The 26,710-nt window shown below is 35.0% G+C and overlaps 1 protein-coding gene across 1 annotated transcript; it reads left to right on the forward strand.

The window, feature by feature from the left end:
• The first annotated feature begins 251 nt into the window (after window positions 1–251).
• evpla (envoplakin a) lies at window positions 252–24,520 on the forward strand. Its single transcript, NM_001118897.2, is given in 22 exon segments — window positions 252–414; window positions 1,698–1,797; window positions 2,212–2,366; window positions 2,501–2,624; window positions 5,192–5,323; window positions 5,694–5,735; window positions 5,832–5,993; window positions 7,497–7,604; window positions 7,817–7,912; window positions 7,990–8,100; window positions 11,916–12,062; window positions 12,166–12,320; window positions 12,456–12,553; window positions 14,698–14,870; window positions 15,795–15,973; window positions 16,057–16,195; window positions 16,706–16,899; window positions 18,872–19,022; window positions 19,109–19,192; window positions 19,318–19,425; window positions 19,505–19,597; window positions 19,710–24,520. Coding segments are annotated over 22 exon segments (5,928 nt in total). The 5' UTR covers window positions 252–361; the 3' UTR covers window positions 23,034–24,520.
• The last annotated feature ends 2,190 nt before the right edge of the window (window positions 24,521–26,710 follow it).

Genomic DNA, 26,710 nt, shown 5'->3' on the forward strand with positions numbered 1-26,710 from the left:
AACATAACTAAATCATATTTATTAAACCAAATACCAAATCATCATGAATCGGAGATCAACTGAAGGATTAAAAAAAATCTGAATGGGAGATGTGTACATTTGTATCTGTGATTGAGAGAGAAAAAAGGGAGGTGAAACTGGTCTGCCCGGTCCTGCTACAGGAGGTGGTCTGGGTGTCGCCCAACACCTGTTAATCAGGGCGGAGTTGAGTCACAAGAACACCTTTACTTTACTGCTATGTGACAGTTCTAGAGAGGCAGAGCTTGAAAACGGAAAAGTTTGTAGAAATTAAGAAGCAGGAGTGAGATTTACAAACACACTTGGATCAGAAGGTGAATTTAACCTTACTTAAACTTTTAGGATGTTCAAGAGGAATAAAGACAGCACAGTGAAAGATGATTCCAAGATAAACAAGTGAGTGATGTTGGTTATTTTATACTCTTGGTTCAGTTCTGTTGTGTTTATGAAGGTCTGAGGTCGGTTTGGGTGTACTCTGGTAACCAGAATGAATGTATAAAGTTGATTTAACCAGATCTTCGATGTGAAATCTTATACCAACAAAATGATATATGCTGGAATCAACTTAAACAAAAAAGCTGAATTGCTTTCTTTTCAGACTTGCTCAATTATACAAATGAAAATAAAACACATTCTACAAAGGAAACCTGGTTCAGTGAGCCCATATGCTGACTGTTTTGTTTTTAAACTTTGCTTTGTCAACAAGTTGAAGGGATTATGGTTTATAGAAAATATCCCACAATAGGTAATCTTTAAAACAAAAAGATCAGGTTGGCAAAGAACTGTTCTGAAAGAGACAAGCTGTCAAATGTGTTACATTACATTATTAGAAGACAAATGGAATTGGAATTAGCTGTCTGTTGATCATCTCTAACCATGTTCTTAAATATTTTAAAATATGTAGATCTAAAAGCTTTTGTCTGAACAAACCACTAGTTAAATATGATTAATGTACAATTGATATAGATGTTTCTCATGGTGTTGTGTGAATACTCAGTAATCAGAGTCATTCAACATAAATAAATGTGCATATTTAAAAACATAAAAAGGAGTGTCCTTGCTGTCAAAGTTTAGTTCCTGTTAAGGGCTGACGTGCTTGTTCTACCACTGGGTGTTGGTCCATTGTTATGACATATAGGACTAATGCAATGCAAATGCAATATTATTGAGGAATATAGAATGAGTTCTAAACATGTATACTGTAAATGTCAAGACGTTACAATCTTTCAGCTTTTTTATGTCATCAGAGCATCTTTTGTGAAACTTTTAAGGATTTAATTAGGTGTGACTCAAAACCATCCAACATGTCAACTTTGATCTTGTGAAGTGGCCTGAGCTCATGAACTAAAGCTGATAGAAAATACCCTATCTGCCTGATATTAGTTAATTAAGAAAAATCAGATTTGTCTACTCTTTGTTACAAGCTCTGCTCTTTGTACTTTCAAAGGTATTTTGTCTTCATACACAATTGTCAGTAATATTTCATACACAACACATGTATTTGTGTCACAAGCCTGAATTTTCTGTTGAAAAAAATTGAGACAAACCAACAGGAATGTCCAGGATTTTTTTTACTTGTAACTGTGGGGTTTTATACTTCAAGTCTGTGCAACAATTTTTTGCTTTTATGCACTGATCATCCAAACATCATAAAATTGTTTAACTTTTAAATTTGACAGAACACAGGTGAGCAATCTGGCCTTGCTGATTGCACGTATGCAGAAAAATGCAGACACTGTTGAGAAAGATGTACTGCGCGCAGAAGAGCTGCTGCTCCTTGTAAGAAGCACTTCATTTTTTATAAGCATGATATATTACCAGTACTACTAAGAATAGTAATAATAACAATAATAAATTGTTTTAACTACAATTGGTTTGCATAAGTTACTATTTACTAACATGATATTTTACAAACAATGAATAGTTTTTACAGTATTTGTCTCTATTGTTAATTGTTAAATCCCAGTAAATTTAATGATGTTAATAAGCACACTTTTAGATTTTATTAATGCATTGGTACATGCTGAAAAATGATTATTAGTAGATGCTGTACAAGTATTATTCATTCTCAGCTCATGTTAATAAATACATAAAAACATTAACAAATGCAACCTTATAGTAAAGTTATAATGTGGTGCTGTTAGTTTTTAATGTAAAACACAAAAATATCTACATCTCCTTCTCTTCGCTCAGGATGCTGAAAATGAGAAAAATAATAAGACATTACAGCATCAGAAAGAAACAGCAGATCTCCTTGGCCGGGCAGAAGGGCTCCTGAAAGATCTGTTTTTGGATATGGACAAAGCCAAGAAACTGCAACACCCTCAGGCAGGAGAAATAGAGAATGAGTGAGTGACACTAAAGACACCCTTTCACAATGATGTTCATGACTCAGTCTGTTGCTCTGTCACTATCTCTTGTCTTTTATTTATTTTGATTACATTGAAAACTAATTGTACTTGTTTTGATTTTCACTAATTAGTGTAAGTCGCCTTCATGAGCGTTGGCTGAAAGACTGTTCCCTTTACCGAGAGCTGTATGAGCCATTGAACGAGGTGGAACTTCAACCAAGAATTAACTGGGCTCTGGTACTAAACCAAAAACAGGTGTGAATACACATTTAATATATTGATTTACTTTTGTATACATTATCAAAAGTACCTTAAACTTAACACATTATGGTAAGACATTGTAAATCTAAATTTCGTCCCCTCGGTGATATCACTTCATTATTTTTTTACATCCATTCCAAACCCAAATAAAATTTGAATCGTTAATAAAATGTATGCAATTGAGTTTGCACATTGCATTTCCAGTAGAGTAAACATGCTATGCTATGTGCTTCATTTTGTTCATCATTAGCTTAAACCGTAAAAGATTAGCTCAAAATGGGAGAAACTACACTGAAAAAAACTCTGTACCAATCAGAGATGAATTGGTTAGAAATAATAAAGGATCCCACATCATCTGTGCAAGGATGCGAGTCTGCTTGCTGTGCGAGAAAACCTCTCACCATTTAACAAATTTGATGAACTATTCCTCCATTGTACATGGACACCAATAAATGATTAGGAAACAAGGATGCACAAACGAGAATTAAAAAGCACCACAGCACCCTTTTCACATTTCCGGGTTTCTCAGTAGCGGAAGTCGTCATAGTCAAATACATTACATAGGTAAATTGGAGCGCAGTGAGTGGGAAAGTATTACAAAATCTTTTTTTACAACCCTATTTTCTTAAAAAGACTGATAATGGCAGCCAGAAGAGAGAACAAGGTAAAATTTACTGTCCTGCCCCCATATATTCTGTATTACAGACACCTCCTAAAAGTGGTAATTTTATTTTATTTTTTTGTAATTTGATGCAGAGATAAAATAATAGATATGTAAATATATATAAATATACATACGTTAAAAATATATATATATATATTAAAAACTTTTAAGGTTATGATGCATTTAACGGTCAACAGCATCTTAAATCCATCTTGTAAAAAGAGTCCATTAAACACAAATCGAATTAAGATATGAGCCCCTTATTTCACACTTACAGAACTGTCCAGAAAATTATTGTCAATTTCTGGAAACGTCTGTATGTGTGAACAGGCCCTTTTTGAAAATACTAGTAAATTTGCTCCGGCAATTTACCTGAAAAAGAAGTTGTAACATTACCTGTAATTTGCCGGAATCCTATGCGGTGTGATCACAAAAGTAAGATTGCCGGAAAGAGCGTGTTCTAGAGCTACTCCAGCCAATCAGAACATTCAGACACATTCACATACATGCTGTTTATGAAAATAAAAGCCTTTGGATACTTTTCCAGACACATTTAGCTGCTAGATGTTAGTCAGATAACGTTTAGTCTAGGTTTCTATGAATTTTTAATATAGTCAAATGTGTAAACATTTAGATGCGGTTAGGGCTTCTGCTTTTGGATGTCTCTGGGATAAGCTGCATGAATGCTAAGGCTTTTAAAAAAGTGAAATCATGAACATCGCTTTTTTGAATTAACCAGTAAAGTCGTTCCGTTATTTTTCTGGTATCACTGTGTGAAAGGAGCTATAGAGTATTCCTATAGAGCACAGAAATCTATGCAACGGAGAGTTGCGGTCGGCCATGTTTGAGGACAAACGCAGGAATGCACATTTTAAACCAATGCAAATCATAACAGAAAAAAACTACGGATTTATAGTAATATCTTTTGATTTAAAAAACATCTCACAAACACTCAGAATAAAATGGTCAAACATCTAGATATCTTTTTGAATGCTCTGTGTGTCTGGGAAGCTGATAATATATATACCATAATATTCTGTGTCCAGCGGTGAATTGTAACTTGAGAAGCTAAGGATAGATGCAGAGGGGGCGAATCCAGAGCGGATCAAATAAATGAACATGTTTATCCATAACTGACAGGGTATCAATGAGCTGTTGCAAGGAAACAGTACCAGATATGATTTTCTTTATTATTTGTAGTGCAACTGCTTATAGTTTATTGCTGATGATGAGTGTATGAGTGTGATACAATAAATCAATAGAGATCAATGGGGAATCAGGCTCCCTTGTCCTAAATGCCCAGAATGCATTGTGCTTCAAAAAAAAAGATTCTCATTCTCTAGAGTATATAAAGAAGGATTTTAATTGTTTCAGAAACCCAGTTCAAGTGCTTTCAATAAACTGCATGCCATCACAAAATCGCCATGTTTAACATCTATTTTTTTTTTAAATCAATGATCTTCACACTTTTATTCTGTCTGGAAAACTTTTTTTTCAATTTGGCATGTGCGGTATCATATTCCAGTAAAACGACACTCTCCCACCAGTTCTTACTTCATACTCACATTCAATACCTCAAAGTTTTTCTCGGGGCATGAATGAAATGTTGCTTAATGAAAGTGAAACTGCCAAACTGCAAAATAAAAAATGAAACGTCCTAAATTACATGGATAGCATGGTGATGTAAAGACAGTAATTGATCTACAGTATGTACTATAAGGAAAACATAAATGGAACATTATAAAAGCCACCCACATCATTCATATTAGTGCCTTATTTAGATTAAGGTAAATAATTTGATTACTGATGACCATGTAAATGTAGAGACACTGTATCATCTCCTATAGTCGAAATATATTGATTATTTGGTTTCTCTGACTAATTTTTAATATTACAGAAAGATGCAAGCAAAGAGGAGTATGGCCCAACACTGGCTGACCTGAAAAAGCAGATCGCAGCTCATAACATCCTTCATAAAGAGATTGAGTCTTATAACAATCAGCTTAACCCTGGATCAACCAGTTCTCAGGTAATTTAAACATTTGTTCTTTACATTATTATATATTGCTTTGGAAGGAGAAACAACAACAAAAACACCTTTTTAAGATATTTTAATGAAACCTGCCTGTGTCTCTCCCTGGAAAATTCACAAGTTATTCAGAAATCACATTTTATTGATAATTCAGATGAATCAAGTTCAAGAAGGACACATTCTCTTAATTTGATGAACAGATTTATTTAAGTCTTATTCACACGAAACCCTTTTTTGTAAAATCTTTCGAGTGTCATTTTAAATATCTTCATTTCTGCTTTAAAGTTGATAGTGTCTTATGGGTTTACAGCACAGACTACTAAACAGTTAATGAATTACAAAATTGAAATATTTCTTGTTGCTTCAGGAGGAATATGCTGCCATTAAGAAACAATATGCCAACCTACTGGTAGGAATTTATTCACATACTGACAGATTTAAAATAATACTGCTGGTGCCAGAGAGAGAATGGGGGAAAAATAAGATCATTTTAACTGTTTTACAGGATAACTCAAAATGGCGACGTCATTATCTCAACAGTCTGTATGACTACATGCAAGACTGTGACAAGGAGGTGGCATACATGAAGGAAGAGCAGAACAAGATTCTTAAACAGGACTGGAGTGATCAGATGGTCGACCATGCTGACGTTCGCAGACAATATGAGGTAAGCTAACTTTTGAAATGATTACATGACATGAAAAGTAAATAATTTTAGCTGGTAATTTTCCAGGCTGACCAGCTAAGACCAACCTGGAAGTGGCAAAAACCCCTCTAAAACCAGCCTGGTTGACCAGCTGGTTTAAGCTGTTTTTTTTCACCAGGGGTCAAGCATTATGTCAGAGAGCAACAGAGACAGCTCCCTTTTCAAGTAGCCTGGGACCCTAAGCAAACCATTCAATTAAATCAACATGAATAACAGTGTGTAATTTAACAAAAAATACAGAATAAATTACATATTAGAAGTTAATTGCAAAAATATTTCTGTAAAATAAACAAATACATACATATGCTACTAAATATCTATAAATATGCTATATGCTATATAAATATCTTTTCACATTAATCTAGATCAGGGGTGGGCAAACTTGGTCCTGGAGGGCCGGTGTCTGGAGGGCCAGTTTAGCTGCAACACTAATCAAACACACCTGAACATGCTAATCAGTGTCTGCAAGATCACTAGACATCTAAAAGCAAGTGTGTGTGATTAGAGTTGGAGCTAAACTCTGCTGGACACCGGCCCTCCAGGACCAAGTTTGCCCACCCCTGATCTAGATAGTAGATACACCTAGTCATAGCTGAATAATGAGCATGCCAACAAACACCATTGTTTCATTCTCATGTACATATATAAGATCCTTGAGAAAAACAGGCCAATTGGAAGAAAAACACTGTTATGTTGCACACAGAAAAAAATAATATGCATGCCACAGGCTGTTTGATTGGTCACAGTGTTTACTATTGAACAGGGGTCACTAAACTTGTTCCGGGAGGGCCGGTGTCCTGCAGATTTTAGCTCCAATCCTAATCAAACACACCTGAACAAGCTAATCAAGGTCTTACTAGGTATTTTGGAAACATCCAGGCAGGTGTGTTGAGCCAAGTTGGAGCTAAACCCTGCAAGGACACTGGCCCTCCAGGACCGAGATTGGTGACCCCTGCTATTGAGATTTCAAGAATGTTAATTTCCTCCCTTATTTTTAATTTTATCTATGCTTGTATTAAAATGAAAATGTATTTATGTAGCTCTGCACAGCCACACTATAACACTGTTTCCTATACAGACAGACAGACACTAAAGGGTATGTGTAGAAAAAGATCTTTAAAATTTGATACCATTTCTGTTTACTGTGTAGAATTCAGAGAACAGTTTAACTTATTGAATCAGTGCTCTACATGGCACCTTTAAACAATATCTGCAACTGTAAATGCCATTTCAGTGTCTAGCTGTAAATTCCCTCATTAAAGAAAAAGTACTCTCTGTATGGTTTGTACACACCATATTCTCTGTTTGATTTGTACATACATCAACTGTTGCATTGTTATATAGCAAGTAAAAAAAAAACATGATTTACAGCAATGAGAATATATGGTGGTTTACTCTCCTTTTGTTTTGCTGCATATGGCACAGCATTATAAAACATGACCTGTGAGATTTTATCTGCTGCAGAACTTCAAGAATAACAGTCTGCTGGCACATGAAAGTGAGGTCAACAAATTGCAGGATGATGGTGACAGATTGATTGAGTTGAAACATCCTGCTGCCAGCACTGTGCAGGTAAGAAAATACTAATAAGATCTCAGCTTGATTATTGTAATAATTGAGTTATGAATTAACTTTAGAAATATTCTAATAATACAAGGACATACTGATAATTATTTACCGTTCTTGACAATAAGTGGTGTGGAAAATTGGACGTTTTCAATAATAAATACAGTATGACAAAACATAAGCAAAGCTAAGATTTAATGTGCTTTGGGTGTGCCCAGGCCCAGAGAGACACTGTAAGAAATGAATGGCAGAAGTTTCTGAATCTTTGCATCTGTCAGGAAACCCATCTGGACAATATAGAGGAGTACAAAAAGGTAGGTCCTTTTTGCCAAGCAAATTTCTAGTAGAAAAATTGTTTATTAGTAAAGCCTATTTACATTCTTCTCTACAGTACCAACTGGATGCAGACACCTTGTCTGAGTCTTTGTCTAAGCTTGGCTCCACTGTTGATGCCAAATCTGTCAATGGCAAAACCAGCACTGAAATTCAGATGCAGCTTCAGGTAAAGTCACTTTTTAAAGATTTTGCTACATACAGTTAAAGTCAGAATTATTAACCCCCTTTTTTTCTTTCTTTTTAAAATATTTTCTAAATTATGTTAAACAGGGCAAGGAAACTCTCACAGTTTGTCTGATAATATTGTTTCTTATAGAGAAAGTATTTTTAGTTTTATGTCGGTCAGAATAAAAGCAGTTATTATTTTTTAAACACCTTTTTATGGACAAAATTATTAGCCCCTTTAAGCTGATTTTTTTTCAATAGCCTACAGAACAAACCATCTTACAAAAACTCGCCTCATTAACCTAACCTGCCTAGTTAACCTAATTAAGCCTATAAATGTCACTTTAAGCTGTATAGAAATGTCTTGAAAAATATCTAGTAAAATATTATTTACTGTCATCATGGCAAAGATAAATTAAATCAGTTATTAGAAATGAGTTATTAAAACAAGAAAAAAAAAATAAACAGGGTTAATAATTCAGGGGGCTAATAATTCTGACATAATTTTAACTGTATGTAAATTCTAAATTGCACACCTATGAGAGGTTTGTGGTTGTGGGTGAATTTGTGAGCTGAGACGGGTTATAAGCTAAACAAGAAACTAGTGAACACAGTGGGTTGCTATGGTAACAAAGTGTTTTGAAAACACTGAAGACCCGCTTTTAGATCCTGGGGTCCTACATTTACTGCAAGTGTAGTAGAAGATTGACCAAAACATCCTTAGGCTCTTCAGGATCATTGCATATCCTTTTCTAATGTTTCAAGTTCCTCTTATAGGACAAGTAATATGAGTTTTATTCCATTTTAATGATGCACACTTAAGGTAAAAGAAAACAGAGAGTAGGACGCACTTCCTGTATGGTTTTTTTTAGGTTGTTTCCAATTTATTGTTCAATATCTGTGAGCATCACACTTCTGGCATTGATTAAATATATCATAGCATTGCTTAACAACACAACCCTCAGTTGAATATATTTTTTTGGTTTGTATCATCTTCTGTATACTGGTTAAATACAAAAAAGATTTTAAAGATGTCCAAAACACAGAACATACAAATTTTCAGTTCTCTTTTATCAGAGTAGGTACAGGTCTTTTTACAAGGTCTTAAAAAGCCTTAAAATGATACTCTATTGATCTGAAATATTTGGGTCATGATACCGCAACAATAATACTTTGGTCTGATGGACCCAAAAGAATCAAATGAAGAGTTTAGAGGCAAAAACCTCTAAAAGACATTTGATAATTTCTTCTAAAACTAGCATTTTACTCATGTATGTACTGTAGGCTCAGTTCTGATCATTGTCTTTAAAGTGGAATAACTAAACATAAACATAAGAGGGTGAGACGCCATTCGGAGGATTTTGCATCTGAACTCTTTAAATACAATCACTGAAAAGACCAATCAAGCATTTCCCCTCAGTAGTTAATGTGTATACTCTGTGCCAACAGTGTTTAAAAAGAGCTTGCGTGCTCCTACTTTCTTGCAAGTGGTGCTCACTGCAGAGCCATTTGGGCAGAGCTGAGCTCCAGCTTTCATGCTCCCCCTCGCTGGAACTCAACTCTGCTCAAATGGCTCTGTAGTGAGCACCGTCTCCTTTCTTGCTATTCCCTAGCAGAAGCAATCTACTCTCCGTGGAACCATAACTGGTGTGCTCTGTTCTTTTGTTATAGAATTGACAAAAAGCAATGTTTGATCACCCAAAGTCCTGCTGCATTTAATAGCTCTATATAAAAATATTTAGTCATCTTGTAAGTGTCAGCGATCTCCCTGCTAACTCTAATGAATCACCGAACAGATTATTATAACTGATCAAAGAGCATTTTACATCAGTATCAGAAGTCTCTATTTTTTTCCTACTTATATAAAATGCTATCTTGCTTTACCTAATAAAAGTCAAGCAACTGACATTCATATGAACATTTTCGAGAATGCTTAAAACCTTAAGTAAAAATCTCCTTCAACATTTCCTCAAACCATCTATACAGATCTTGTAGAAAAGGGCCTTAATCTATTACAACAGTGTTTCTCAACCACATTTTTGCTTTTGGATGTCTCCTTTGTCTGTCACACCCATTGCAGTGTCTGCTGATGAGCTGAATCAGGTGTGTTTGGTAAAGGAGAAATGGAAAATGTGCAGAGCTAGTGGACCTCCAGAAACGTGATTGGCTGTACTACAATAAATGAAGGCATGGAACACTGATTTTCCTTGCAGACAAAAAGGACAAAACATTAACAACTAATTCCATGCAAATATTCTGCTTTTTTACTTAAAGGCGACTTATAAAGTCCTCCCCATTCAGGTCTTGATCTTTCCTTTAAATTTAAGACATTACTTCAAGGTTTGTCTTCTTTACTTTGAAGGCATTATTAAACGCTTTAACACAACAATTGAACATTGCTTTACCAGATGCTTGTTCCTTTTCTGCCAACATTAAACTCTCACACCTTAAAAAAGAAAACCATTTCAAATCCGGTATAAAATTTACGTTTGTAAAAAAATAAATAAATAAATAAAAATCTTTCTTGTGCTAATAATTTCTTTCTACTTTGTAAAAGAAATACCATCTGTGTTGAATTCATTTTCAACTTTTCTGTCATTGCTATGGCGTTAGATAATATTCAAGTAATTTGAATACATACAACATCTTAAGCTGGGTCAGTTGGCGTTTCTGTGTGGAGATTGCATATTCTCCCCGTGTTGGTGTGGGTTTCATCCGGCTGCTCTGGTTTGCCCCACAGTCCAAAGATATGCAGTACAGGTGATTTAAATAAATTAAATTGGCTATAGTAAATGGGTATGAATGTGAGAGTGTATGGGTGTTTCCCAGTGCTGGGTTGCAGCTGGAAGGGCATTCACTGTGTAAAACATTTGCTGGATAAGTTGGCGATTCATTGCGCTGTGGCAACCCCTGATGAATAAAGGGACTTAGCCGAAGGAAAATGAATGAATGAATGAATGAATTAATTATTTACAATGTACTGCACATAACTAATGTCCAGCTTACACAATCAACAAGTCAAAAGGCACTTCTTGTTGCAGTGACTGTTCAGTTGCAGTGTTGTTTCTGAAGTTCTCCTGAGATCACGTGGCTTTATGTAACAGCACAACATGACTGTCATGCAGTGCAATTTGACGCTCAAAGCTGGAGCACATTCAGCTGAGGGTTTCTGCCTTGCTCTGCACGGAATGAGATTTCTTTGGACTTCTCCAATGCTTTTATATGGTATGGTTTATGGCAGTTTGTGAAAGACATAAATTGGTTGTCATTTTGCATCAATAAATGTGGTTTTCTTTTTTTGACAATTCTTACATGACTTTTGGCACAAAATAAAGAGCCATGATCTTGCTTTGCTTGCCAAGACCGAGATGCTTATTTTATACCCAAGCATGAACCTAATATGTATCATTAATTCACCTGCCTATTGTGGACTGCTTTAAAACTTTTTCATTTGTATGACCTTTTGCCTTTTAATTTGCCTCTGACTTGTGCCAATTGTTTTGGAGTGTGTTGCAGGTATCAAAATCAAAATTTGTTAATATTTCCAAAGCATTGTATGCATACACAAGTATTCTTATTGCAGGTTTGGTGGTCTTGAAGTTAATATAAGTTGCTATTAAAAATGTTTTAAAATGCCTTTCACTTGTTAAACTCTGTAGACATCCTATATATATATATATATATATATATATATATATATATATATATATATATATATATATATATATATATATATATATATATATATACACACACACACACACACACACACAAATGAATACAGCTCTTTATCCATCAATATTTTGTGTTCTGCAGAGTGAAGAAAGGCCTTTACAGCGCAATGAGCAGCTATTGGCTGACATGAGAAAGCGAAGCACTACAATTGTACCACTAAAACTTCGCCGCACTCCTCCAAGCAAAACTACTACGGTTGAGTCTCTATGTGACTGGAAAACTCCCAAGGTTAGAATCTCTAAAGAAAAAAAAAGGTTTTTAAAATAAATTTTCTAATAATCTGTTTATTTCTATTCATTAAACTATTATTTTGCAAATTAATAATTTTCAGGCCACATTAAACAGAGGAGAGCTGTTCAATCTTAAGTCTAACACAGACAATGATAACTGGGAAGTTCAGTCCAGTGATGGGACAAGCCAAAAATTTCCTGGAGTTTGCTTTATGATTCCTCCACCTGATCCTGAGGCTATCAACCGAGTTGACCTGTAAGAATAAAAAAATGGTTTTTACACTCCAAAACATTGTAAAATTTAATCTGTATGATATGCTAATGTTAAAAAACAAACGAGTAATGACTTAACATACCAATAATAACTAAGAATTTATGTTTGTATGAGCAGGCTTGGGAAGGAGTTAGAAGATTTAAAGAAAAGACGGGCTGCTCTGAGAACTTTGCAGAACAATCAACAATCCAAAGCCCCTTTATCACAGGCTCCAGGTAATTTAAAGATTTTTAATTCAGCAATGTAAACACTGAGATTATGGGCTCTATTTTAACTATCTAAGCATAAAGTTTAAAATGGAGGATGCAAAAGCACTAAGGATGTTTCCAAATCCACTTTTGCTATTTTAAAGGTCTTGTATGCAAGTTTTTGACTCTTCTAAAGCATAAAAATACCATAATATGTTTGCAGATATTTAAGAAACATGCCAAGTGAACTTTCTTGTTTATTTAAAAAACAATGCTGAATTCATTCAGAAAGGCTCTTAAAGCATACGCTTTTGACCAAAATGCGGCCTTCAGAGGACAGTAGCAGATTGCAAAATAAGATGCAGATTTAGTGTTCCACATAAGGTGGTTATTAATCATTAAATAATATAAATATTACAAACGTAAATATTAGGCGAGCAGGTTACATTTGTAACCCTGTGTCCTAACAACATCTAACAACAGCTGTTTGCATCAGACGAAACATGACCGAAATTTAAATATAGCCATTCAGAAGCAAAGAATAAGCACTCACTTACTCAAATGGTAAGGGTTCTGATCTAATTAATAAATAATCAACCTCTTTAACATTACTAAATGTACATGTCTTGGTTTTAGTTCTAAACACAGACACAGACACACAAACACAAACACAGACACAGACACAGTTCTAGACACAGTGCTAAAGTTCTATTTCAAAAGGTTTATTTTATTTTCAAGGTCTAAGGTTAACTGTCTGCTGCTGCTTTCAGTAGTTTGGCAATAAATATCATGTAAAATGCCATTCAAACTCACATTGTTAGCATTTAACACTGAATAAAGCACATGAGGTGTACCTGAGGTAATCATTGTCAGTTTTCTGTTGTTCAGCTGCAGGAATAGAAGCCGATTATAATATATCAATTTGAGTTGTTGGTTAGAACAAAACCTCCTTTTAATATGGAAAATATTTCTTCTATTACGTGCCGTTGCGTTTATTTAGACCATGATTTAAATCAGCCTACAGGCTCAATCGTCAGACTCGCTCCTCGTTCTCAATCTGGCAAACTGTGCTTGCATTTGTTTTGATCCATGAATGCAATACCTAGTTCAAACACTGGATGTCAAACTTACATACTGCACTTTTAAGAATGAAAAAATGCATCTGTGCGTGGTTTAAAGGGGTTGTCCTTATTCTCTTAATTAGTTATGGGTGTGTTTTGAGCATAACTTGCAATAAACCAATCAGAGTCTTATCTTTCATTCTCCTTGAGATTGAACTAAGAACTATGGCTATGGCGAACTTTGTAAGTGGAAAATCTAAATGCTTCACTAGCTAGAAAACAGTTAAAACTTTTGGCCTCTTATTTTCGACTGTGGATTAAGGAGACGGTGATGGATGCATTCTACTGAAAACATCCATGACATAGCCTATTACGTTTCATAATTTCATTTGCTAAGTGCATATACATATGCAATAAATACTACAACTAATAATAACATTAAACAAATGTAAATTGTCAGGAAAAAACTCACCATAACAGAGCCAGATTCCAAAGCCCTCGTTTTATATTTATGTAGAAAATAATATATATTTTTAAAAATTTTATCCTTTCATATGTAAACATATGGGTGTATTGCTGTACAACCCTTTGTGTATATTAAGCAATGTCTATGCGTGTTTTGGACCCACATAGACAAATAACTAATACGCTTTTTAAATAATAAAAACTCAGAGCCTATTACTAGATCAGCTTTGTTAGTTAATGGCGTGGCCTATTTCTAGTTGCCTAAAAATAGCAACACGCCAAGAACACACCTCCTTTTTAGACCAGCATGCCCATGAGTGTACACAGTGGCGCAAATACATTTGCTATTTAAACAATGTGGCGCAAAATGTGAAAATTACACCTGCGTCGGTTTGATAATAGCACTGAGTGAATGATAGAGCCCAGTGTGTCAATACATAACAACTGTGATCAACTGCTCATAAACGTAGGCCCTAAACTGACCCTGAGAAAAAGAATCAGTTTCATTTTTTATGTATGCACAAAACATTTCTCTTAGCTTCATAATATTTAAAAATAAACAGAAAATTTGGAATGACATAAGGATGTTTAGTTAATAACCTTTTTTTTTTTTTGATGAGCTAACCCTTGAACCTTTTTTTATAGTTCCTGCACCTAGAGCTGAGGAAAATCCCAAAGCTGCAGTGCTGGCTAACCGTCTAAACCAAATGGATAAAGATCTAGGTCAAGTTGAGATGGACACTCTGAACTGTATAAGAAGCCCACTAAACCGCACTGACCCTGCCACAGACCTTGCTAAACGTCTGCAGGAGCAAGAGGTGAGAAATTACATAGACATTTAGAAATAAAACATCTTCTACATGATTACTTATATTCCAGAATGATTTCCAGTCACTTAGATGTCCTTTTAGGTAATTAGTAACAGTAATTAAGTAATTATTTAGTGGTGTTTCACAATTATTTGATTCATTTACAAGAGTAAAGATTTTTCAATTGCACAAATTGATCACATCATTCCTAGTCTATTGAATACCAATTTACTATTACTAATTCTACTTATATTAAATATAATAATTCATATGACCAATTACACACAGGGTCGGCATGGTGGCTCAGTGGTTAGTAATAGTAGCTCACAGCAAGAAGTTCCCTGGTTCGAATCCCGCTGGGCCAGTTGGCATTTCGGTGTGGAGTTTGCTTGTTCTCCCCGTATTCACGTGGGTTTCCTCCTGGTGCTCCGGTTTCCACCTGAGTTCAAAAACATGCTGTATACGTGAATTGAAAAAACTAAATTTGCTGTAGTTCATGAATGTGTATGGGTGTTTCCCAGTATTGGGTTGCAGCTGGAAGGGCATCCGCTGCATAAAACATATGCCAGAACAGTTGGCAATTCATGGGCGACGCAGTGACGCAGTAGGTAGTGCTGTCACCTCACAGCAAGAAGGTCGCAGGTTAGACAAGAAAATTAATGAATGAATGAGTTTGCAGTTCATTCTGCTGTGGCGACCTCTGAAATACAGACTAAGCCAAAGGAAAATGAATGAATAAAATTACAAATATTACATTTACAAAGGCTACCTTCTTATCTAGTGCCCTCAGAAAGTGTCCAGTAAGTTAATTTGTGCCCGCAAATGCCCTAAAAACGGTTCAACCAGCTCTTTTTTTTTCTTCTAACAAAGGCTTTGAGAGGATGAAGAACACTGTTATACTCTGCTCATTAAAGATTGTTGTTCTCTAAACAGAAAACAACTGCAGCACTCCAGCAGCTGGAAAAACAGAGAGTTGCAGCCCAAAAGGAAATGGAACCTTTACTTTCAAAAGACTTAAATGGGCCAACTTCTTCTACTTTACTCCAAAACCTCAGTGATGCTAAAAACAAACAGGACAGTCTAGTTGCTCTGAACAGTCTCTACAAAAAGAAGTATGTAAACTTACAAAAGTGATTATAAAAGGTAATTAAAAACATATTTTAGATGTTGCAACTCTGTCTTTTTTTAACACTAGAGCAAATGCCTCTTTGGTTTTGGAGAGACAGCTTAGGCAGATGGACAACACTGTCTCAGGCTTTGAGAAACAGCTAAGTGAGGATGGTGCCATTCCTGACAAGCCTAACGCCATTCAGACACGTACACAGGAGATTCAGGTAAGGTCTATTAGTACAATGAAATCCCATTGCTGCTTCATTTTTCAATCATTAACCTGCATTACATACCCATAGTTGATTCACACATCAAGTTTGCTTTAATAATATGAATTAACCTGTAATGTTTCCTACAACTAGTCACAACCTTCCTAAATGGTTTTCATTACAGTTGTATTGGAAAATATCTGCGTGCAATTAAATCTGTGACTCAACTTTTTTTTTATTGTTGACCCCAATCTGTCCCTTTACATAACCACATAGAACATCAATTGTTTTGAAATACATTAAATATGTTTGAAGTGTTAAGTTTATTTTGTGACAAGTACAAAGCATTTGCAAAAGACACCATAAAGTTGGATGATTTTTTAAAGGTAAAAAATGAGGATAAAACTAGTATATTGCCATCAAACCAATAAATCTGGTTTTAAAAACTGATTTAAAGTTATTCCATTGTACATGAACAACGCTATAATATTTTGAATCATAACAAATACCTTGTCATTCATTTAGGGTTTAAAAAGAGATGTTGCTGGTTCTCAAAATGAGATGCAAAAGCTAAGTGAGGACCTAGAGGCACTTAAGAAGCTATGCAGTTCACTTCAGCAGGGTTACCAAGAATACTGCCCTGATATACGCAGACAGGAAGCAGAAGTAAAGAATCTTCAAAGCCGATACTCCAATGTGATCAACCAGCTGAGTGAAAGGTAAGTGTTTGTTGATATAGTCAAAAACAAAATGAAAAGTTTAATTGTTTTTGTTACTCCTGATTTAATATTTTGAGCATTTTGTAAAATGCACTAAAATAAAGAATGCAATGTCGCCTACTATTTTCTACGAAAAGGCGCTAATCTCTGCCCGAAAAGTTGCTAAAAGTCACTAGATTGCGTCATACATTAACTTGCATATGACTGACATCATTTCTGTTTGTTTTACAGCCTATAGTCAATAAAGGGGTATTTATATTTGCATTACACTTTATGTAAGCATGTCAATTTAACTAAATTTATTGCTGTTCGAATACAGTATATCAGTATAAATGTGTATAAATCTAATCTCAGACAAGTTCTGAAACTCTCACTTAAATTATCTGTGACTGTGAACAAGAAAAGAATAAACAGTCAAAATAAATTGTTAAAATAAAAGAGAAGCTGATCGGTTTGACTGTACAAGGAAGATACCTTCACACTGCCGGTGCTCAATCATTTGCTATCGGTACGCAGAGGGGTGAGGTTGCAGGTGGGAGAGGCTGCCGTATGAGGACTGGGGCGCCTGTCAGTGCTCTGAGGCGGGGGATGGGCCGGCGGCATCACCCGCAACTCGTTGAGAAGAGTAGGGACGGTACAGTATGGACAAATGACAGTCTATAAAAATCTCCAGTAACACACAAAAAAGTCGCTAGATTTGTCACTAGTCGCTTTTCTGAAAATTTGTCACTAGGCGAGTCTGAAAAGTCGCTAAATCTAGCAACAAAGTCGCTAAGTTGGCAACACTGAAAGAATGTGTTTGGTTTATTCTCTTTAACCTTTAATTGCAAAACAAAGAAAAGATTATATATATATATATATATATATATATATATATATATATATATATATATATATATATATATATATATATATAATATTTATATGTATAATATAAATATATATAATGCATTTTGTAAAATGGTTAATTTTTTGATGTTTTACTTATTTAAGTATCATCATGGTTCCTTTTTTTAAGATGGTTGCCACACAGCAAGAAGGTTGCTAGTTTGAATTGGTTGCCAGAAGCATTTGCGAAACAGCAGTTTAGTTATTTGGGAATATAGGATACTAATTCAATAATACCGTTATTATAAAAGCTGCAAGGTGGCGCAGTGGGTAGCATGATCGCCTTACAGCAAGAGGGTCACTAGTTCGAGCCTCGGCTGGATCAGTTGGTGTTTCTGTGTGGAGTTTGCATGTTCTCCCTGTGTTTGCCTGGGTTTCCTCAGGGTGCTCCGGTTTCCCCCATAGTCCAAAGACGTGGTTTAGGTCAATTGGGTAAGCTAAATTGTCCATAGTATATGTGTGTGAATGAGTGTGTATGGATGTTTCCCAGTGATGGGTTGCAGCTGAAAGGGCATCCGCTGCGTAAAACATATGCTGGATAAGTTGGCGGTTCATTCCGCTGTGGTGTCCCCAGATTAATAGAGAGAATAAGCCGAAAAGAAAATTAATGAATGAACGTTATTACAAAATTACTAGTTTAGCATACTGTTAAATAGGACTGGGTACCGATACCCTTTGCTTGCAAAAAAAAGAAGCTGGTGACTTCACATAAATAACTTTCTCACGATAGCAAAGATTCAAGTAACATTTATTATTGCAACAGCTGCAGAAATGACTGTTAAAAGTTTTAAAGATAATTATTAAACATTTTATAGCACAGTGTCTTTTAGAGATTCCCTGCTTATTGTGCCCTTTTTAAAAATAATTTGGATGTTTTATAACCTTTTAATTTTTTTTTTTAATCGGTCCCAATTTGTTTTTTCTTTCTTTCAATTTTTGACTTCAATTGCATTTTACAAAATGTCACAACTTTTTTAGAATTGAAGTTTAATGTGGTATTACTTGAATACACTTTCCCTGTTTTCCATGAAAGTATAAGCTCACTATTATTATAATTTTTTTATTTATTATTTTATTTCTTTAGAGAAAGGCTTTTGCAGGAAGCTAACACTAAACATCAGGACTTTCAAAATGTGAGCCAATCACTGAGCTTGCTCTTAGATAATTTACCGGACAACAAGGTTAGCCCCAAAGATGATTTGTCTCAAATCCAAGCCAAGCAGAACTCTCAAAAGGTTAGATTTTTAGACTATCACACAATATATTTCATATGTTAACAAAATAACAACATATATAACAAAGTCCTTTTTTATTATTAAAGAGAGTAATAGAAGATATACAGAGGAAAGGGGATGACATGAACAGAGTGGTTGATCTCTCCAAGGATCTCCAAAATGTTCTTAACGTAAGTCTAACATTTAAAACATAAATCTGTAAAAAGCAGTTTTATAACACTGGATAGTATTATTTATTTATTTTTTTGCTGAAACAAATTATGATGTATATTCTATTGTACTTATTTTGGGGCAGGAATACGAGGTGAATTGTGATAAGTACAAAGCTATTCTTGATGACACAACTGTGACAAATGCTAAAAGGCTTCACACCTCTACCCTAGCAAGTTCTGTTGCTAAACAGGTAAAATATTGAAATGTAAATTTGACAAAACGTTATAATATTGGTCAAATACATAATTCTTCCCTTTGTTATGCTACAGGAGAAGGATCTTACTAAACAGTATGCTGAGACCGCTGCTGAAAGTGACCAGTTACTCAAACAAATAAACTTTGCAAAGGGCATTGTGACTGAGGTGATACCAGTAACATGAGTGTTCATATCATCCATGTAATCTTTTTTTTTTTTAAATAAAAAGTAAAAATCAAGTGAGTTAATATCAACTGGTCTTTATTCTATTTGTACAGAATGTGGAACAAGTCAACACCATACAACAACAGCAGCAACAGCAGCTGCAACAAAAAGCATTTGAGGACACTGAAGTTCTCCAGAAAGAGTTAAAGGAGGAAATTGCCAAACGTACTAATGCAGAGAATACACTGGGCACCATCAAAAGCAGATATTTATCTCTGAAGAGCAGAAGAGGAATAGAGCGAGTTGAAGAGAAAGAGATACTGCAGTATTACCGTGACCCAAAACTTCAGGCCAGTGTGGACGACTTTCAAAAAAAGATTCATGAAGAAGCATTGAAGCGCACCAAAACACAGAGTGAGATTGAGGTACTGAACAGAAAGATCACTAGCCTAGAGAGTGAACTTAAGAACACCAAGCCCAAGCTAGTCACAAGAGAAGTGACTGAGGTAGAGAGAGACCCTCAACTAGATGTAGAATCAACAAATATTCATGAAAGCATTAACAAATTGAGTAGGGAGCTTAGAGTTAAAGAACAAGAGAAGGCTCAGCTGCAAACAGAGCTGAAAATGTTAGAGCAAAAGAAGCAAAACATAAAAGAGAAGGTGGTGCAAAAGGAAGTGGTTAGACTTGAAAAAGATCCAGAAATGTTAAAAGCAGTTAGGACATTTGAGTTGGATATCTCAGATGAAGGAGAAAGGTGCAAGTCACTGAAGAGTGAAATCTCTCAAACCAAGAGTAATATAAATTCTCTTGAGAGACTCATCCCAACATTGGAGCCAAAAGTGGTCACGAAAGAGGTAAAAAGAGTGGAGCAGGACCCTGTACTTATAATGGAGTCCAAAGAGCTTCTGAATAAAATAGAAGAAGTGAGAAATGAGAACAAAAGTCTCATGTTTGAGCTTAATAACCTTCAATCACGTCATGTCCAAATACAACAGATGAAGCCGAGAGTGGAGGTCAAAGAAATCATAAATGAGAACTTCAGAGTAGCCCCTGAAACAGAAGCAGAAATGCAGCGCTTGAGAAGAGAGCTTCAAGACAACAGCAGGCAGTGCTCAGACTTTGAGAGACAAATTAGCTTTGTCAAAACAGAACATGAAGCTCTTCGTGCACAGAAACCCAAGGTTGAATACAAGGAAGTAGTCCAGGAAGTTGTAAAAGAGGAACGAAGTCCTGAGAATGTTAGAGAGATACAGAGGCTTTCTGATCAAGTATATTCTCTGCAAAAAGCCTACAACAATTTGCAAAATGATCTTATACGTCTAAGAAAAGATAGGGATGAGTGGAAAGCTGAAAAGTCAAAGGTAGAGACCAAGATTGTCACTAAGGATGTAACAAAGTATGTTGACGACCCACTTCAAGAGAAAGAAGTTGATCGTCTCAGGAGAGACGTCCGTGAAGAAACTCAGAGGCGCAGAACAATAGAGGAAATGGTGTTTGATCTTCAGAACAAATATATTCAGCTGGAGAGACAAAAACCTGAGGAAAAGCTTGTAGTACAAGAGGTAGTGCGTCTACAAAAGGATCCAAGGCAGATCCTTGATCATGACAGGTTAGGAAGGAGTCTAGATGAAGAAGTGAAGAATAGGAGAAAACTAGAACTAGAGGTACAGCAGCTGAGAGCACTTATAGAAGACAAGGAGATAGCAATCAGGAGCAGTGATGAAAAGCAAAAAAAGATTCAGGTGGAAACTGAGCTGAGACAAATTAAATCCAGAATTCATGAGCTAGAAACTGCCCCACCTCCTATTGAAGAGAACATAGTCATAGAGGAAGTTCTAAAAGTTGAGAGGGATCCAAAACTTGATAAACTGACAAATGGTCTTCGCACAGATATGGATAAAGAAAGCAGCGACATTATGCGTCTAGAAAGAGATATCAGGAAATTGGCACTTGATATTGAAATCTTGCAGCGAGAGAAGTCAGTTGAGAAGACCATCTATAAAGAGGTTGTTCGTGTAGAGAAAGATCAAGCACTTGAAGCAGAACGATCCCACCTTAGAGACCAGTTCCTTCAGGAGAAAAATGTCAGACGAGACCTTGAGGATAAACTCCATCGTCTACAAGAGAAACTACAGCAACAAGCAAGCAAAAAAACAGCAATGTCGCTGGAGGAGACCAACCTAGTTCATGATCGGGACAAGCTGCAAAGAGAAAAAGAAAACCTTCAGAGAGAACTGAGATCTTTGGAATCTGAAAGACAAAACATCACCATCTCCTTCCAACAGCATTCTAGGCTGATGAGTGAAAGAAACCAAATGAACAGGCAAAGAAGCATTAAAATGGAATCAGATGGTCAGAGGCTGGAAAGGGATATCCTTGATGAAAAAGACAAAATTCACAAACGAGATAACATAATTAGGGAGCTGAAGAACAGTTTACAGAAGGAGGACTCCTCTGAGATGCGCACAAAAGAAGTCAATGTTTCCACAAAGATAAGCATCTTGGACCCCAACACTGGAAAAGATATGTCACCATATGATGCCTATAGGCAAGGCTTCCTCGATCGCAACAAATACTTGCAGTTACAAGAAATGGAGTGTGACTGGGAGGAAATCACTACAATGGCACCTGATGATGAGATATTGGTTTTGCAAGATCGCAAGAGTGGGAAACAGTACTCCATCAAAACTGCACTAAAAGAAGGCAAGGTGACCAAATACCAACTACAACAGTATAAGGATGGCAAAATGTCTATTTCAGAGTTTGCTCTTCTTGTAGCTGGGGAAAAAAAATCATCGTCATACACTCCACACTTCAACAGCCAATTGAATCAACAGCTTAAAGAAGAGTTTCCTATATGTGGTGTATATGATGTACACACAGATTCATGTGTAAATGTGCGCAGTGCCATGAGTCGAAAGTTGATTGACACCAACACTGCCCAAAAGCTTCTTGAAGCACAAGCTGCCACTGGAGGAATTGTGGACATCAGCAATGGAATAAAATATTCGGTACACAAAGCAGCTGATCGAGGTCTGATTGAGTCTAGTCAGCTACAGAGGTTACTAAATGCTCAAAAGGCCTTCACCGGAGTTGAGGATCCTATGACCAAAGAACGTCTGTCGGTCGGAGAGGCTGTACAAAAAGGCTGGATGCCCAAAGAAAATGCCATGAGATACATGGAGGCACAATTTCTGACAGGCGGGTTGGTCAACCCCAACAAAGCAGGAAGAGTTAACATTGTGGATGCAGTCAGCTCTAAGATGATTGACAGTACAATGATGAGAGAGCTTCAGGAAGAGATCAATTATGCAAAAGAGCTGACTGATCCAATCACAAAGGAAAAGATCAACTACAAGCAGGCTTTGGCTCGTTGTAAGATAGACCCACTCTCAGGCCTTCCGATGTTTAATGCTTCCTCAAAAAATGTCTAAACTTCCTTATATTTCAGTCATACATAGCCACTCATAGTCTACATTGGTTTACATAATGTATTCATTTAATCCAATTACTTGTTTCTGTACTGTCAACGTAACCATTTCTCCCTGTCATACAAAAACCAAACAAACAAACAAAAAAACAGTCAAGACCCTCACCTATTGTGTTTTATGGGTGTGTTACAGTTTATTTTTTATTTTTTTTTATTATTATTTTTATTTTTTTTTACAATTTTACAATCATTTTGCCACAAATTTCAGAACCCTGGATTCAATTTTCCAAACTCTAGACACAAAATTCACAACCATTGCACTTTGCAAATTGCACTTTTTTTTTTTTTCAAAATTCTTGGATGAAATAAATTCAAGTCAAATACACTAAAATGACCTTTTCAGTAAATTACAATTAAACATCAAATTGTTCCTATTTCAATATGCAACTCAAACATTACATTTGAAATAACTGTGGATTAATTTAATCACCACAATATAACTATCAACTGACACAAGCACTCTAAATGATAGTGATATAAATATATGCAAATTACAGGTGACATTCTAGTTCATATGGATTTCACATATATGAAACATGTCATGTCAAAGTATTGCAAAAATTGCCATTTTTTCAACCATTATATTTACAAATAAGCAAGAAACACTGTTGTTAAGTTTGCTATTCTCCTTTTTTCAGTAAACCTACATTATGTTTGAATGAATAAAACTTTAGTTCAGTGAATCCACTGTCTGTACTATTCCTTCTACACTTACGTGTAAACCATAATGAAACGTGAAATATTTTTTCATGTTATAATGAAACCATATATTTTTAAAAACAATATTTAATGACTGTTAATGATTGTTTATTGAAACGGAAAATTGTGTGTGGGTGATCTAACGTTTTGTTCCTGTAGTATTTGTATGATAAAAGGATTATGTGAACCAATGAATTTGCAAATGTTTAAAGAAAAGAAAGAAACGCAACATGCAAAGTTTTAAACAGTGGAAAGTTTGTGATAAAAGCAGTGACTGTTTAGAGTTTTGTGTCTAGAGTTTTAAAAATTGACGTCAGGGTTCTGAAATCTGTGCCAAACGATGATTTTGAAAAATAAGTAAATAAAGTGTAATTGTAAACTTAATAAAAAAGGTTTCAAAATTACTTATTACAAGTTAATACATATTTAATAAATGTTTAGAGGTGCACAAAACGAAACCCTTTAAAAGTTGTAAGTTGTCATACTTAATCAGATATATATTGTAAATGTGCAACATAGATCTGATTAAGATCTATAAACAATCTATTTTATATCTCAGGTGCTATAATATTTGTCAATTTGACTGTAGTACTTTGAACTAAGTCTTTTAAGTGTTGAAAAATAATGTTGAGACATTTAACTCATTTGACTATGTAATGGGGCAGAAATTTGTACCACAAAGTAAAACATATTTATCCAAATAAAAAATGTTATTCTGTTTATTTACATGGTCTTTATGATTTTTGTCCTTTCTGAAACTGCTGTTGAGAATCTTTAAAATAATGAAAAATATAATAAATGACTTGTCTTGTCCATAAGTCTACTTTGTTTCTAGTTAATGAAATCAACACAACAGATAAATCTGTCATCAAACGCATTAGTTCAAAGTAAATGTATAGCATTTTAGTTAGCAGTACATACTATGGTTGTTAAAAGTATCAAGTTTGGTACCAGTTGGTTTTGAAAATTTAAAAACACCCATTTGAGCACGTTCTTAAACACATTTGATTGCCCGTTGTGTTCACGTGCTCAATAGAAATGACTGATTGGCCAAGAAGGTTCACCACTCTTCATCGCTGTTCACCAAGTGCAAACACAAATACACAGATACTGGAGCATTTTAAAAGCAAGTGATCAAGAGTGATCCGTGATACATGGCTATATGGTAAACCGGTAACCATCACGGCAATTTACAGTAATTTCTGTTAAGCGTCTGAAGGAATGAGCAATCGGTGATGTTTAAGTATGTGCTTAAATAATAGCAGGAAATATTGTTTTCAAAATTTCAACTCATACTGATATATTTGCACAAGCAAATCCGTGGTGAGAGACCCTTTCTGTGATAATAGTATTACATGCTGCTTTGTTTACACAGTACAGTTGAAGTCAGTATTGAATTTTGTTTTCTTTATAAAATACCTCCCAAATTATATTTAATAGAGCAAGGAAATTTTAACAGCATGTCTGATAATATTTTTTTTCTGGGGGAAGTCTTATTTGTTTTATTTTGAATAGAATAAAAGCAGTTTTTAATTTTTTTAAAAACAATTTTAATGTCAAAATTATTAGCCCCTTGAAACTATATATTTTTTTCAATAGTCAACAGACCAAACGACCGTTATACAATAACTTGCCTACTAACCCTAACCTGCCTAGCTAGCCTAATAAACCTAGTTAAGCCTTTAAATGTCACTTTAAGGTGCATAGAAGTGTCTTGAAAAATATCTAGTCAAATATTATTTACTGTCATCATGGCAAAGATAAAATAAATCAGTTATTAGAAATGAGTTATTAAAACTATTATGTTTAGAAATGTGTTTTAAAAATCTTCTCTTCGTTAAACACAAATTGGAAGAAAGAAAAATTGCTTTGGCAAGAAAAAGCTGTTACTCCTTCAGTTTTAAACACACCACTAGCTGAAAGAGAATGAATCTGCATTTTTAATCTGAAAATTTGCATAATGTAAATCCTCACAACACATGCATATTTTGATCTAAAAAAAAGGTGACTGCATGTTGTATTTGTTGTCCTTTCCCTCGTTAGCCTAATAAAATGGCCTGAATAATAAAAAAAAACATATTTTATGAAATTTATTTATTATCTCATTCTAACAATTAATGAAACATTGCGAATTTAGTTTATTTAACCTTGAAATTAGATTTAGTTGTGGATATTGAGATAATTTAGCTATATATAATAACTTTTCACAGTTAATTGTCAGTTTATTCCAGCTAATAATATGCAAAAACAATCTTGTAATCAGGGTATTAAAATAAAAAAAATAAAAAATCTCACCTTTCACGTCACCTACAACTTTACTGACAACTAGTCACTGAACCAGTGTTCATTTTGGCCAACTGTCACTTAGTAATAAGTCCTTTTTATGTTTGGGGATGAGAGTAATAAATATTTAAGTTAGGGTAGATGGAAGACATCTATTGCATCCTAATGCTTTCATATATCATTTCATATATAATTCTAATAAAAAGGTGCCAAATTTTATGAAACTTTTTGATACAATTTACAAGTAAGACCATCTTTCCTAGTCGGTTTATGAACTTTTAAATATTTAATAAATTCATGAACCCCAAGAACTGTAATGGGACAATCACAGAAACTTTTGTCAGGACTACTAGATTTAATATTGTCTATAGTGTCCATAAATTATATAACATTGTCATGACAAAATCGACAGCTATAAAGATCCTTGTAAAACTTGGAACATTCATTCATTTTCTTTTCGGCTTAGTGCCTTTATTAATCTGGGATCGCCACATAGAATGAACCGCCAACTTATACAGCAAATGTTTTACGCAGCGGATGCCCTTCCAGCTGCAACCCATTACTGGGAAACATCCACACACACATACACTACAGACAATTTAGCTAACCCAATTCACCTATACCAAATGTCTTTGGATT

The sequence above is a fragment of the Danio rerio genome, chromosome 6, assembly GCF_052040795.2.
Source record: "Danio rerio strain M-AB ecotype USA chromosome 6, GRCz13ab, whole genome shotgun sequence".
NCBI lineage: Eukaryota > Metazoa > Chordata > Actinopteri > Cypriniformes > Danionidae > Danio > Danio rerio.